Below are 15,333 nucleotides of genomic sequence, written 5' to 3'. Positions count from 1 at the left end.
GCGTGGTAATTAGCAGATGTAACAAAATCTCATAAAGCCACTTTCTACGACTTTGAAAACAACCTTTCATCAGCCTAAGTTGCGGCTGTTGTGGATTGTGCATGCTCACATCACACTCGGCCCATTCGATGGACTCTACTGTCATCAGCATCTAACGCGCGTAGGTCACATCCTTCCTTATCTTGCTCGTACCAGGCGTGTCACACCTCAGGCTTCCGCTTGCAACTCGGCTTCATTTGGCTCGTAGCATTCCAATTCTTCCCGTATCAGACAAGTCACAATGAATTCGTACCCTCCAGAACTACTCGCGCAGCTAGCCCCGGTCGTGTTCGTTGGTGGTTTGGATCCTCCGCAACCGCCTGGAAAGAACTAGGATCCCTTCGTCGTGCTTTCTTACCGGTTGCGCGAAGCATTGCTGGGCCAACGCAAAGCGGCAGTCTGGCAGCCACAGAAAGACAAGACCTTCCAAGCGATCATCGTCGACAAGGTATGCACTTCTAATATATCCCATCCTTCTTTGTATGTGGCCCCGGAGCGGGATCGGGATGTTTGCTTTCCGCCACGTAACCTCGTTCCACCTGAAGACCCACAATACTATGCTGCCTACTCTCCTCTGTCGCCGCTGACCCCCACGTCGCCCTTGTATCCAGACGGATTGATCGCGCTGATATGGATACGAAAGCACATCACACTCATATCACTCGTATACGTCGTGTTCATGCGCATATATGAGTCTCTTCAAGCGGCTCGTGCGCCACTGGAGCCGTTCGAAGTAGATCGTGAGCGGTAAGTGGAGGAGCGGAGGAGAGACACTGAATTATGCGCGGACATTGCATAACGGGAACGGACGACGAGCGAGAGGGGGGTGAAGCTCACGGTGGTGCTTCTTGCAAATAGGAAGATGCTAGGTAGGGAAGGATGTATCACGGTATCCCCTAATGTAGATTTAATATGTGTACGTCCCGTCCCCCTCATGCGATTGACATAACTTAATACCTAGCTCCTCTATCATATAATAGACTACGCCAAACCCCAATCACAAATCATTACATGGCATGAGCTAATGATACGCTCTCCCGGGAGGATTCATTTGACCCGGAGGAGTGCTTCCTGCACTCGTCAAGACGTCCCGGTCCCCATAGCTGTCCAAACCCAACTCATGCAGGACGTCATCCAATACCACTTTCGGCTTGACCAGTAGATTGCGCTGTGTTGTGCTGGCTCCTTGAACACCTCCCTCCATACGCTCAAGACCCAACTCAGCGATGCAGAGAACACGTCCATTGCTGGGAGTTTGGCCTTTGACGTTGTGTGCGTCTATCATCTTATCCGGATCGAAAGGCTGGTCAGGCTGGCCCAGCACGACAGAGTAGTCACTTCCCACAATGCCTTCTCCGATCACTCGTCGAAGCTCTAGCGTAGCCTCAACGATGTCGTTGAGATTCTGTGCTAGATCCTCTTGTGACAGACCTCCTCTTCGTGCCACTAGAAATATGTTGTATAGGATGATGGGGAGGTGCGCAAGCTGCATCCGTGCATGTTCGCCATTTGGCTGCACGTATTTACGGGTCAACGCCCTCCAACGTCCCACCACACGCTGGTCCTCTGGATGTCTGATCAGATACAGTTACAACGACAGCTATGTTTTGATTTGCTTACCTGTGGATCGCATCCTGTCATAGACGGCAACAAGGAGAGGGTCTGCTTGTCCGCCACTCAATCCCCACGACGAAATGACCGTTCCGACAAAGAAGAGTATGGCAGCTTGCAACACTATCTCAAGGAGGAAGGTATCGTCTTCGCCATCTCTGCTGTAAAAGGTCGACAAGTGCCTGATAAAGCTGTCTCCCAATAGCATCTTTAACTGCTGAATTGTGTCGTCGCTCGGAATCTCTGTCGGTTGGGTATCCAATGCTTCCACCATCCATGTAACTGCTTGGGAGATCTCCGCATTGAGCTTTGTGATCATTCCGGCCACGTCGCTCTCGGATACCGAATCCACCGAGGTGAGATATACCTGTGCGTCGCTGAGCTCCTTGCGCCGCGCGTCGAGCAACGCCTGCATTGAATCGCGCTCTTTCATCAAGGCCTCCTCCCGCTTTCGCGCGTACACAAGCTGCCCCTCTACTGCCTGCAGCTCCTGCTTGGACTTCAACATCTCCTGCTCTTGTTTGCTCTGTTGCTGTTTCAATTGTTTATTCTCCTGAGCGAGGCGTAGCTCGATCTGCGAAGGCTGGCTCTTCACCACCTTTCCTTCTCGCTGGCGGTTCGTGATACTGGCTGTCTCCGATTGTCGCAGACGATCTGAGAACTGGGATACCTCTGACGTCAACATCTTCTTATCGTCCTCCGCCAATCGCAAGAGCTGTGTTTTCTGTTGCGCCTCATTCTCGTACTGAACTGCCTGATCTTTCGCGAATTTCAGCTCGTGCTGAAGCTTCTGGATCTCGTCCTTGTAGTGGTTCACTTCGGCTTTCGCGAACATCAGCTCGTTCTGGAGCCGCTCCTTTTCTGCCTGTCCACCACTGTCGCGCCAAATTGTGGAGGTCCATAGTGAAAAGAGCCATCGCAAGCGACGACATAGTGACGAAGGAAGTTGCGTGCACCAGCCAGTGATAGAGTCCATGACGGATAGAGTGGGTCAGCTTCAGATCTGAAGCATACAAGCGACATATGTGCATTTGGGTAGTCTCACGCTGAAGGGCAGCCTGAGGCCTTGAACTGCGTCGAGATCACATGCGCACAAAGCGTGATTCCCTCCCGGGAGCCGCATGCTTTTCATTTAGATGGTCCGCCTTTAGAAATCGAGACAGGGTCGAGGCTGCAACGTGCGGGGAGCTAATGGGTATGGACACAGAATTTGATTTTTGTGAAGTCGCTACCTTGTTCCTCACATCACATCCTATATAGGCAGGTATCTGACGCTGAGGAAACGCGGAAGCATCGAACGACTATACCCCGCAGTTTGCGGCTTCGCAATCATGCCTACAGCAAGGCAAGCTGCTTCAAGAACACCGCTGAAACCTTCCTCTAACGGAAGTATGGGGAAAACGTTGACACCGTGAGGCACTCTTGCTGCACACATATGAGCTGTCTTTACGCTGTGGCTGAGGCATACGACTGCATTCACGTAACCATGTCGCACAACAAGCCTTTCGGTGGAGACAGTCGTAAACTTGTCTTAGCTATCGATGTCGGCACTACGTACAGTGGCGTCGCGTTCTGTGTCCTCGACCCAGGCGAGGTGCCTAAGGTTTTCAGTGTGACTCGGTATGTTCTTACATTTGAACTCCTTCGTTGTCTGACCTCGTCGCGTTGTAGTTATCCGGGACAAGAGGGCGAGAATAAGCTCAGAGACACAAAGATTCCTACCATCTTGTACTACACACCAGAAGGCACGGTCGGCGCTGCGGGCGCTGAAGCTAAGTCCGACGAAAGTCGGTTCAAGGAAGACGATGAAGACTGGGTGCTTGCACAATGGTAAGATCACATCTTTGGACTTCATATTCCAGCAATCTTATCTATGCATTCTATATGTTCACAGGTTCAAGCTCCATCTGCGTCCCAACGCGATGCAGCTGCAGGGTTCACTGCCCCCTCTGCCAAGCAATGTGACTCCCTTCCAGATGCTGGCGGATTTCCTCTCGTACATTTATAAATGTGCGAAGGAGTTCATATCCGACACACATCCTGTAGGGAGACAGATCTTGCAGTCGGGTGGCGACGTAGACTTTGTCCTGAGTCATCCGAACGGGTGGGAAGGTGGTCAGCAAAGTGACATCCGGCGTGCAGCTGTGCAGGCGGGATTGATCCCTGACACTGATGTCGGGCACTCTCACGTTCATTTTGTCACAGAAGGTGAAGCAAGTCTTCATTATTGTCTCAGGAATGGGTTGGCCACAGATGGTGTGAAGGCGAGTTGCTACATGGCGACATCCTTGCTGTAGACAGCTAACAGAACGTGTAGGCGGGTCAAGGTCTGATGATCGTAGATGCGGGGGGAGGTACAGTCGATCTGAGTACATACAAGATTACAAATGTGTCCCCTGTGACCGCGGTCGAAAGTGTGGCGCCAGCCTGTAAGTCTTAACTAAATCCGTCCACTGCGCATAGGTTGGCTGATTTACACCAAGGCTTACTACAAGGATCGACTTTTGTGAACGGCCGCGCCGGCAAATTCCTCGAGAGTAACCCAGATTCCGTCCACAGTCCTAGCTAGCTTACTGATTTCCGGTTACTACTAACATATCAGAAAAATTGAAATCATCTCGCTTTGACAATCCGGAAGATCGACAAACAATGATGGAGTACTTTGAGACTGGGACCAAGCCGACCTTCAGAGATCCATCAAAGCCGTGCAGTATCAAGTTCGCCGGTTTGCGCGATACTGATGAGAAAGTGGGAATCAAGCGCGGTATTCTGACTTTGTCGGGGTAAGAACAGAAGGACGAGAAAGTTGTCAATATTTACTGAAATAATCTGCCTTCGTAATCAGGGCCGAAGTCGCCTCCTTCTTCGACCCTGCCGTGCAGGAAATCCAAGATGCAATCAAGACACAATCCGCAAACTCATCCGCGCCTGTCTCGGTATGTATCGAGCAAGCTTGATTATGCACATTTTAAATACATTCGTATCAGACGATCCTGTTGGTGGGTGGCTTCGCCTCTAGCTCGTATCTACGCACCAAGCTGCGAGAATGGGCCGAGAATGCCGGCCTGACACTCTTCTGTCCGGAAGGACAATCGTAAGTAGTTTCATTCTCGAACATTCTGTCTCGCTGCATTGCATCACTATCTATCTAGGGCTAAAGCCGTGGCAGAGGGCGCACTCTCGTCTTACTTGGACCACGTCGTCTCCGCGCGTGTTGCGCCCTTTGCATATGGTACGCGTTGCATGACCCCATTCAACCCATTCAACGCGGGACACAAGGCTCGCATGAACGACATAGTAGTCGACTGCGCTGGATCGCCGTGCCTCCGGAATTATTTTGCCACTCTCCTCCCGAAGGTATGTTGCGATCCAAAGTCGAACGTATTCAACTCCATGACAGCAACATTTGATAGGGTACCCTGGTCTCGGAAGAGAAAGAGTATGATCATTCATTTTGCCGCGACAGCTCCGACCCTGTGGAGAGCATCTCCAGTGATATTACCTGTTACCGAGGTGCGATTAGCTCTCCGGAATGGACTGATAGGGAACCAGGTGAGTGAGAGTCCTCTTATTCTATTGTCTATCAAATTCGCTTAATTTTTGTATAACCGTCGCAGAATTGTTCTCGACAGTGTGCACCGTTCAAGCCGATGTTAGACATGTGCCCAAGGTGACCCGCATGGGTCCGAGAGGGCTGTATTATCATCAGGTGTTCAAGGTCGTTCTGCTGTTTGGACTGACGGAGCTCAAGGCACAGCTGAGCTGGACAGAGAATGTACGTATATGTTTGTTATATCCATCCATGTAAGAATTGAACGATGTTTTTTATTCGTCCCTTTCCAGGGAGAGGAGAAGAGGTATGGTTGCGGTTGTCTGATCTAATTGATCGATGCTCACTAGTGCAACCACAGAAGCTCTGCCATGATCATCTACGATAAGCCTACCATATAGCATGGCAAATTTGCTGGCGTCTCCTGCCTATACCCTTCTTTCTTTTTCTCTTCTTTTACTTCTTTTATTGTCCGCAGGGCCGAGCCCTGTGCTACGAGCTTGTGCACAGATCGTATACCCTTCTTGATTTTGGTTTCTTCGCTTTCCATCCCATCCATATCGGCGGTGCTTTCCCAATGTATTAGTATCAGGTTCCTCTGCGTTGACTTATGGACATCTCCACTTTTTTCTCTTCTCATCCTGCAATTCTTGATCCCTTAATGTTCACTTGTCAATCTCCACACCGTGCACTGACTTGGCGTATGCCCGAAGATAGAAAATCACGTGTGGCTAAGCTCGTTTCTGCAGCCTGAAGTACTGTCACACTGTCCCAGGCAGTGTCAGCATAGCTCTGCACTGCCAGTGAAGGCGGTGGTATCCACTGCCGGCGCTCATCTGGCCGGCTTGGCTGGAGCAATCGATTGGCCCAGTCATGCGGATATGAGCTGACTGACTGTATTAAGTCTGCGCGCCAGGCGACGACTCGAAGACCATCCAACGCCTCTGCCATCCAAGCACAAATCCTCTAGCGGAGACTCTCGAAATATTTCAACATGTCTTATGGTGGAACAGTACGTACACCCCTCACAGCCATCACACTTGTCTGACAATCTCGTACAGTACGGCGGTAATCCCGGGGGCGGATCTAGCGGCGGAGGATACAACGGAGGATATGGCGGTAGCGGTGGTGGATATGCAGGTGGTGGAGGTGGTGGATATGCAGGTGGTGGGGGAGGTGGATACGCGGGTGGTAGTGGTGGGTACAGTGCAGGCTATGGCGATCCAGGAGGATTCGCTCCCTCGCGAGGCCCGTACGGACCACCAGCTGGTGCGGATCCCCAGTAAGCCATACTTGACCGCCATCCGCGAGGAAGGATTGCGTGTCACTCGTGTGCTGATCGTCGTCTCTGCGAATGCAACACAGGTTGTGGAACTGGTTCATGGCGGTCGACACCGACCGTTCGGGGCAGATCAACATGCACGAACTTCGTAAGTGTTATAAATGCGTTGCGTGGAAGATGTACTGACTGGGCTTGGGACGCACAGAGAAGGCGCTGATCAATGGCGATTGGACGCGTGAGTCCCATGCGAGGTGCAGATTGAGCGTATGGGATTAATGGACGCGACAGCCTTTGACTTGGATACAGTGAAGATGCTCATGACGATCTTCGTACGTAGTAGAATCTCCAGATTGGGCAAGACTTGTGTCCTCACATGTTCTCAATATTAGGATGTCGACCGAAGCGGGACGATTGGATTCAACGAAGTGAGCTGATCGTTATCCGCCTGTTCGCATCCACCCTGACCGAACTCCTAGTTTTCTGGTCTTTGGAAATACATACACGTACGTCCTGCAAGACCGTGTACCTTACGCAATGTCGCGACCTAACAAGGGTTAGGACTGGCAAGGCGTCTATCGACACTTTGACCGAGACCGCTCGGGGACAATTGACACCCAGGAGCTGCGCGATGCGCTGACCCAGTTCGGGTATAACCTCTCGCCCAGACTGCTCGCCATGGTCGAGAAGAAGTACGGTAAGTGCTTCAAATCTCTCAGCCACCTCATCCTCGTGTTGCACACGAGCTCCCCGGCCAATGTGCCCTCCCACTCACGCTCACCCTAGACATCCACACAGGCTCCGGCGTGGGTCCTTCGGGCTCGCAGGGCACAGGAGGGCCGCCAGGGATCACGTTCGACCGGTTCGTGCGCGCATGCGTCGTTGTAAAGCAGCTCACAGAAAGCTTCCGCCGCCTCGACACGGACGGAGACGGCTGGGTGCAGATGAGCTATGAGCAGTTCATGGGCACCGTGCTCAGTGCACCGTGATGTGTGAGACTGCAGAAGTGTGTGATGCGATCCTGTAACTTCGCTGGCTTGAAATATTGAATGTACAGTGTGTGTAATTGGGAGAGCCGCCGCGTACGTAACTGCAACATCCCAAGACTCGAACTCCCTGACGGAGATGAATGCATCGAGGAAGTTGCGATGGATCAATTGATTTTGCAGATGCGGGACCTCAGTGGTCGTTCGTGATAAGGGTTCCTGAAGATAACTTCAATCGGTCTGGAATCTACGTATCGTCCAGTGGCAATTTGGGCGGAGAATATGATTGCGTTTGGCTTCCTAGCGGAGATTCATGACGCAATCGTTAGTCTGCAGGTGGAGTTAAGGCAGGATCTGCACCTGGATTCCTTTGTCTTTCTCTTGAAGCATCATAATCTGTTGCGATTACTCCCAGATTGGCACGCAAATATATTCATCCCGATGGTGACTGGCTCATTGCGGAGTTGTACTTAGAGAGATGCTGCAGATGACGAAGATACTTTAGGTTGGCTGACTGTGACAGGAGCAATGCAGGGATAGCGTGACCCCAGGAAGGGGTGCTCGGGGAGAAGGCCAACGGGCGCTATCCGGGTGCGCAAATTCGCAGATGATGAGAACAGACAGCCTAGTTGATCCGCGTGTGGGGAAGAATTGATAGAAATCAAAAGGGGGTTGCTCAAAGGGACCTTCGGGACCATTCGAAGACAGTTTCAGGACCAATGAGTGAGCATACCTTCGGGGATATCTCCTGGAAAGAACAGCCTGAGGAGCATTTGGGTGCGGAGATTTTGAGAGGTGGGGTCGGAGGCGGGTCTGCTGAGACAACGGAGCGCGCTGGGTGGTCATGGGCAACAACAGATGACAGCAGACTCACCAAGGTGACGGTTATCATCACTGCGAGAGGATCCGATACAGATGGGGAATGGATTCATTATGAAAACTTACCGATTGCTCGAGCCCGGGGCGATTGAGCGGAAAATTTGTAGACGCCGGTCCAGGAAGCGAGGTCGTCTGCATAATGAATTTCCGAGGTGACACTAGCATATCACTAGCTGGGTCATGAATTTGTCTGGAGGAATGTACCCTTAACATCCTAGACAGGTTGAGGGGAAAGATAACGGCCTGGACGATGTCTAGGATGTCGATATCGAACTATGAATAGGATAACGAGCTGATTCCGGCAAGCTGCCTTGAATCAGAACGAATGATATGCGATAGATGGACGGGAGTCGATGGAAACGAGAGGTCGTCGACGTTGTAGTTGGCTTTGTAGTCCAATTTGAAGTTAATTTTGTCCCAGACTCGCTCTGGCGGCGACTGGCACTGGAGGTTACCATTGCAAACGATGAGGCGATCAAACGGAGAATTGGTCAGTCGTCGGTCGCCGCCACCGCGCCACCGTCGCTATCAGCGCGTCCTACCCGTATTTGGGCATATCTTTCCGGCGGAGCGAGTCGGACCTCTCTAAAGCAGGAACTGAGATGCGGATCTGGGGACCAGAGGCGGGGCGTCTAACACTGGGTTTAGTTCATGGCCTAAATAGGAAATGAAGTGTGCCTGGAATGTGCCAGTCAACTGTCTCTGTCAACATTCTCTTGCCCCCGTCCCCTCCCCTCTGCTCGTCGTCGCCCACGTCCTGCGCAACGCCCACCCGTCGTGCTACCCTCACGTTCGTTGCCCCAGACCTCCGCCGTTCATCTCTTGTTGCACTTGCACACGACGCCCGCGCTGGACTGCGCCGCTGTCTATATAAGGGAACGCCGCCACGCCGACGCCCTCGCCACTCCCAGTATCGATCTGCTCGTAAGACGCAGGCTGTGCGCGTTGCGCCTCGCACTACATCTTCTGCATGAGCACAGCTTCCCCAACAGCCTACTTGCTGTGGGCTATCCTTTCCGTCCTGGTCCGTAGTCGCTCTTTTCGCTTTCTATTGATCCGCGCTAACCTCTTTGTTCTACCTGTGCGCAATGTATATATTCTGGTTTCCGAATATGTGTTTTATTTGGTTCGCTCGTTTATTTGGATTTTGTTCTTGCCGCGAGACAGTTCCAAGGCTTTCTCATATTCCACCTTTGGTGTTATGATCGTTTTGCGTGCATCCGCTGGTCTGCAGGTCGCCAACCTGGCGCATTCAAGCGTGTTATGACAGTGAGTTTTTGGCTCTCTTTTCCCATAGACTCTCATCATTACTGGTGTGTCCACGCATGCCACTCCTCCCTACGTTCTCCGATCCTTATTCCGGAGCGCACGCTAATCCCATGCTTTTACCTTGTTATTGTTACATCATCTATTCATGCCCGCGCGACACTGAACACTGGACGCTCGCTACATGCGCCACAGTATTCCTACCTCGCCTCAGTCCCGTTATTCGTCATATACAGCGTCGCTATGACGGTGATCAAGTTTCGTCAGGGTGCGTACTCACACTCTTTCTTCCCTGACGCCGCCGCATTGGCATGATGGGGCACGTTCGTCGCTTCCAACTCACGCTCCTGCCGGAATGCAACGATGTCATGATGTTTGTCGGGTGATGGTTTCAACACTAACACTGTTGCATGTATGCAGGCTTCATTGTTTCTGCACTACCCGAGTCCCACAGTGCGTACTCCGCTCCTTTCGCTTGTTCCTTGCGCGTAAGCTGATCAAGCTTCATGGTTCCTTAATGATTTTGATGATTTGGCACTTTCGGCGCACATACGCTGCATTCACTCATTGATTACTGATTGATGCCTGACTGTTTTTTTTGCTTTTCTCTACCTCTGGAATTCCATCATATACGCATCGTTCACCTGCTATCCGGAATTTGGTATGTACATCTGCGGCTCGTTCGGTTGTCTATGTGCACTGCCTTCGCCTGCCTACTGTGCCTGCTCTCTCGGCCACTATCCACTGCCCGTTTGATACCGTCACTTTGCATTTTTACATGACTCGATTTTATTCCATCAATCTTTATCCGGATCTCGTGCTGGGTCTGGCTGCTTCCTGGACCACCTGCAGTTATGCCCCGACCGGTCGAAATGTACACTGGACTGTCACGAAAATGGATAATCCCGCTCAACTTCGTGTTCAGCTTTGGATGGGCATTGGAGCTGTGAGTATTATTTTGTTCCTCTGATGTTACGTGGAGCTTACCTCCGCCCCATTGTAGAGTGACACATCTGGAAGGTGGGTGGGCGAGTGACACTCGCGAGAGTAGTATTGCTTATGCACTCATGTGAATGGAGACAGAGCTGGCATTCTGGCTATACCTTCTGCACCAGAATCCAGACAAGGGGGAGTGGTTTGATAGCTGGGAATACCGACTATGGTATTGCGGTAAGTGTTCTTTTGGTTCTATCATGCGTTGCGCTGGCTGCGGCTATGTACTGACATACAGCACCTCGATTGTAGGCAGCATTATTGCCATCATCGGCATGCCGCTCACTTGTATGATTACTCGAAGAGATCTTGAAACGGTAAGAAAGTCTCTATTCGCTGCTCGGCTGATCCCCAACAACCGACTGACACTCATGTGATATCGGCATCATCTAGGTCGACGCATATATCTTTTTGTCAGGCTCAGCAGGATCGCTATGTACAACAGTTGTATTTCTATATGTGCTCTGGTGGTTCCCAAACTTCATCCGGCATGTGAAATCGGAAGGTGCAGATCCGAGCGTCGTCGTGCGCCTCGCGACGTTTTTACAGCTGAACGTAAGTGCTCTTTCATCATATAGTATGTGTCATGTTAAGATACTGACGAGTCCTCCTTTGCTACGATAGCTCGCTAGAGTGGTCTTCCGATTTTTATTCACGATACCATTGCTCATGCTAGCACTGGATGGTATCATTGGGCATAGTCATCCGCTTAATGCGAATATGTACGTTTTATTTGCAGTAAACATAGGCTGAATATTCCGCTAATGTATGCGCAGGTTTTCAGCAGGTAAGCAATCATCATATCTGAACGTTTAAGGATGAATGACCAAGAATCGTTCTCGGAAAGACTTTCTCTTTATGATCGGTGGAATAGGCTGTTTTGTATCATCAGCCATCACACTACTTGTAAGTCTTCGATTGTGCAGATGTTTGTGTAGCGTTCCCTGATATTCTTTTCAGATCTTCTTCCCTCGTTCTATTATCCGAGAAGAGGGCTATAAACCTAAGCAGTCTTCCACGATCCCAAATACGCCCAAAAGCACACCGGTGACCCCTTTGCCGTCAATGTCGGCACCATTCTCTGTCGCATCGTCCCACTTCCCCCGGCCCGTCATCTCACCAAGTCACTGGGATGGCGAGTCGGCACTGGCGTCCATGCCGGACGAGTCGACGCTTGAGGTAGATTTGATTCAATCATATCACCTCCATTTGGATGAGGAGGCGGAAGGTGATGACCACGATGAGAGCCAGGCGCCACCCTATCATTCACGATCTCAATCGCATCCAGTCACCCACACACGATCCGAAACGGGCGTGTCGCATGCACACTCACCATCGCAAGCGCAGGCACAGTTACACCAACGACACCCATTCCCGCATTCGCTATCGAGCCCGCAAATTCTGTCTCCTCCGTCGTCTCCGGCTGTACGGGTTACAGTGCCTCCGCCTGCGCGATTGCCACACTTTGGCTTTGCACAAGAGCAGGGTCTGGGGCGTGCGCCTACGGTGCAGGGATGGCTGGAAGATCCGGCGCCGCGTGCACAGCGGCGATTTTCGGTACCGAGAGGGACGGCAAGGCCATCGAGTTCGGTTGTGGCACAGCGACAACACCAACATCACAGGGCGGCGTCGGCGTCGAGGCTGCATCCGTATGTCATGACGTTCACGTCCCCAATCGGTAAGAATTGCCATATGTATATATCCTCCAGGTTGGATTAACGTGTGCGCTTTTTCTTACGTAGATCTTGTCGATTTATCAACACCAGAAGAATTTGACACCTCGCCTACTTGACTTATCTACACGCACAGATCCCTCCCACTCCTGCCTTTCGAGAGACCGCCAGCCTGCTTGTGGCCTCCGGATCCTTGCAACATACTTCGTGCTATCTTGTACGTCTGCGATATACCCCCTGGCCACCCCTCTTTGCTGGCCCGTTACCACCATTCACGGCAACCTCGCGTACGAACTCATGACAGCGCGCGCGCATATAACGCCCATCTTTCGCATCTAACCAGATTTCTGTTGCATCCACCAGATCGATCTTTCATATATACCCAGCCAAGCAGTGGCTTATTTCCCATGGCAAGTAGCATTTATGAATCTCGCACCGCTCTCCGCTCTCCCTGTGCCGCCATCACACACCACGCCGTTTAACGATGCGCACCCCGACAGTCAACATGGACGGTCAACATACAGCCCCAAGTCCGTTTGACCCGCTATTTGGCATCGACGCTGGTCACAGTCCACGGAAGTCTTGTCGGAAGAGATATACCAGGAGATCTACTAGGAAGCCGCGCTTTGATACGTTGGTGTGTAAAGGTGATGTCTGGTATCTGCTGGAAAAGCATGGCATGCGGGGACCTGGGCAGGACCTCTGCTACCCTGTTGATCGTTTGGCTTTTGCCCGTCCCGCGCTCGAGGAGTTTATGCAGCATTAGACATGTTTCCGTTCGGCTTCGGTAACATTACTATGATCTGGTCAAAGCCCAGGGCGCGCTATAGATGTGCTGTATTTGTAACGACAATGTTGTAGTGGCGGGTAGTAGATTGGATAGCGAGTGTCATGGACATGGAAATGCACCCGAAGCCGAAAACACGTACATTTTGCAAAGCCGATCAAAGTAGAAGAACCTATGGATACATGTGTACAAAACTTCAGTACTGTTCATACTCTTCAAGACCGTCTCGTTGGCATCCTAGACCACGACCACAACCAGCCCACGTATGCAGGCGAATGGCATGCCTTTTCTTAGTTGATCTTGGGCGTGTGCACTGCAGCCTGCTCCGCGGGGTCGTTGAAGATGTTGATGTTCCAGTGGGGGGCGTAGCAGAATGGCATGTTGTACCGCGTGGGCGCGCGCTTGCCGATCTCTGTGATCTTTTCGTAGTCCTCCTGCGAGAGCGTGACTTGCTGGAAGTTTGAGATGAGGCGCTCTGCGAGGCATGATGAGAGAATGGTCAGCAAAAGAAGGAAGGGGACGAGGGTCTGCACATACCTTTATGAACAGACTTGGGAATGACGGAGTACCCGCGATAGACACCCCAGGCGACGAGTACCTGGGCAGGAGTCGCGCTGAGCTTCTTCGCGACTTCCAGGACCTCGGGGAACTCGGTGAGCCTGTCCTTTCCGAACACTAAGGGGAATGCACACGTAAGTAAGAGCAGACCCATCGCCATACACGACACGCACTGTTATTTCCCAGGGGACTGTATGCGGTGATGTGGATGTTGTGCTCCTTGCAGAACGCCACGAGGTTGTCCTGCTGGAGGAGGGGGTGCGCCTCGACCTGATTTACGGTCTGCATGTAGATACGTAAGCACACCCACTACGCGCTGGGAATGATGGTGGTACGCGCCGGCCAGACCCCAGTGGCATCGACGAGGGCTTGGATGTGCTCGACGGTGCAATTGGACACGCCGATCGCCTTGACCTTTCCGGTTTTGAGTAGTTCGATCATCGCCCTCCATGTCTCGACGAGCGGCGTCTCGGTGTCCAGGAGGGCCCAGCCATCCTCGCCAGTGGGGATGAGCTCCTGGCCTGGCCTGAATGCCACGGGCCAGTGGATCACTGAAAGAGCATGTCAGCATGAACATTTGTACACTGGCCTAAGGACCACCTCCTTATATGCGGTGGTTACGCACAGTACAGATCCAGGTAGTCGGTGCCAAGCTGGCTAAGCGTCTCATCGAGCTCCCTCTCGACTAGCTCTTTCTTGTGCGAGGTGTTCCAGAGCTTGGACGTGATGAAAAGGTCCTCACGCCGGCACACCTCCGGAACTACGTTCTTGAGCGCGCGCCCGACCTCGTCCTGGTTCTTGTAGATCATGGCGAGGTCGAGGTGGCGGTATCCCGCGCGCACCGCGATCTCGACCTGCGCAGGGGATGCGGGCGGTCAGTACACCACGCGCTGCAGCCTCTCACCCCACATACAGCATTCTGGACCTCGTTTGGCTTCGACAGCCAAGTGCCCAGCCCGATTTGAGGAAGCTTCTGGCCGGTGGACAGGGTGACAACTTTGCCGTGCGACATAATCTCTGGCTCTGTTGGGGTCTGGGGTGAATTCTTGCAAGAGCAGGAAGGAGAAAGGTCGATGCGTAAGGGGTTCGCAAAGCTTGCTTTATAGCTCCTATATATCAGGTGCGTCACAATGATTGCGTCAGGGTCCTCTAGTCACGGTGCGGACTACCGCTTGGCGGCCCGGCGGGCCGCCCCTCCAGCAGATGGCTAGAAATTGGAATCCTCGAACTCCGAGTCCGGCAAACCATGACGGCGGAGACTCCGGCGAGCACAACGACATAGAAACCGCTGCGTATCTGGTTCTTGAAGCTAGACGAAATTCACAGCGAGGACGATTAGCGCCAAAGCGGCCAGCATGGCATGGAATGTGACGACTAAGATGTCATGATGTTGTTTCGGGTTGCAATCGGGGCAGCCCTCGAGTAAGTTGTCATCTGCATAGATGCGCCTTGCATAACGAGATGATGGAGTGCCATACACGTCGCCTTGAAGCTCGTGCGCGAGCGAGTACACTTGCTTCAATATGTGCGAGTTTGTACGGATTGAAGCTTCTGCAATAGCAATAGCAAGATTTTCTGGACCCGCAAATAATATCCCCACCTTCCGCCTCCGAACCGTGACCACAAAGCCGGCATACGGTCGGAGCTGAGAAGGCTGGCCCGGCCGTCCGCACGCTGCGAGCGATGGTTGCGAGGAGAACATCTGCGATAGA

The 15,333-nt window shown here is 52.2% G+C and overlaps 5 protein-coding genes across 5 annotated transcripts; 3 read left to right on the top strand and 2 right to left on the bottom strand.

Moving 5' to 3' along the window:
• Positions 1-1,060: 1,060 nt before the first annotated feature.
• Positions 1,061-2,626, bottom strand: FIBRA_03073 (uncharacterized protein; the record flags this gene model as incomplete). Its single annotated transcript, XM_012324918.1, has 2 exons — positions 1,061-1,605; positions 1,660-2,626. 2 exons carry the CDS (start codon positions 2,624-2,626, stop codon positions 1,061-1,063), a joined length of 1,512 nt encoding a protein of 503 aa, XP_012180308.1.
• Positions 2,627-3,136: 510 nt separating this feature from the next.
• FIBRA_03072 (uncharacterized protein) lies at positions 3,137-5,601 on the top strand (the record flags this gene model as incomplete). The annotated part of the gene is made up of 14 exons (XM_012324917.1): positions 3,137-3,270; positions 3,322-3,480; positions 3,545-3,794; positions 3,856-3,906; positions 3,968-4,079; positions 4,134-4,187; positions 4,253-4,433; positions 4,496-4,586; positions 4,638-4,744; positions 4,803-5,007; positions 5,064-5,202; positions 5,268-5,425; positions 5,494-5,507; positions 5,562-5,601. 14 exons carry the CDS (start codon positions 3,137-3,139, stop codon positions 5,599-5,601), a joined length of 1,695 nt encoding a protein of 564 aa, XP_012180307.1.
• Positions 5,602-6,194: 593 nt separating this feature from the next.
• FIBRA_03071 (uncharacterized protein) lies at positions 6,195-7,468 on the top strand (the record flags this gene model as incomplete). The annotated part of the gene is made up of 9 exons (XM_012324916.1): positions 6,195-6,212; positions 6,262-6,482; positions 6,566-6,630; positions 6,688-6,717; positions 6,771-6,811; positions 6,872-6,907; positions 6,959-6,985; positions 7,041-7,176; positions 7,266-7,468. The coding sequence occupies 9 exons, from the start codon at positions 6,195-6,197 to the stop codon at positions 7,466-7,468; spliced, it is 777 nt and encodes a 258-aa protein (XP_012180306.1).
• Positions 7,469-10,464: 2,996 nt separating this feature from the next.
• Positions 10,465-12,395, top strand: FIBRA_03070 (uncharacterized protein; the record flags this gene model as incomplete). Its single annotated transcript, XM_012324915.1, has 10 exons — positions 10,465-10,556; positions 10,614-10,630; positions 10,694-10,780; positions 10,856-10,920; positions 10,997-11,158; positions 11,228-11,325; positions 11,380-11,390; positions 11,451-11,509; positions 11,564-12,281; positions 12,346-12,395. 10 exons carry the CDS (start codon positions 10,465-10,467, stop codon positions 12,393-12,395), a joined length of 1,359 nt encoding a protein of 452 aa, XP_012180305.1.
• A 958-nt stretch (positions 12,396-13,353) lies between these two features.
• Positions 13,354-14,633, bottom strand: FIBRA_03069 (uncharacterized protein; the record flags this gene model as incomplete). The annotated part of the gene is made up of 6 exons (XM_012324914.1): positions 13,354-13,538; positions 13,601-13,738; positions 13,795-13,903; positions 13,970-14,172; positions 14,247-14,475; positions 14,535-14,633. 6 exons carry the CDS (start codon positions 14,631-14,633, stop codon positions 13,354-13,356), a joined length of 963 nt encoding a protein of 320 aa, XP_012180304.1.
• Positions 14,634-15,333: the final 700 nt, after the last annotated feature.

The sequence above is a fragment of the Fibroporia radiculosa genome (assembly GCF_000313525.1).
Source record: "Fibroporia radiculosa TFFH 294 genomic supercontigs, scaffold1592, whole genome shotgun sequence".
NCBI lineage: Eukaryota > Fungi > Basidiomycota > Agaricomycetes > Polyporales > Fibroporiaceae > Fibroporia > Fibroporia radiculosa.
Note: the sequence above shows the minus strand (reverse complement) of the source record. Positions and strands in the feature narration are given on the sequence as shown.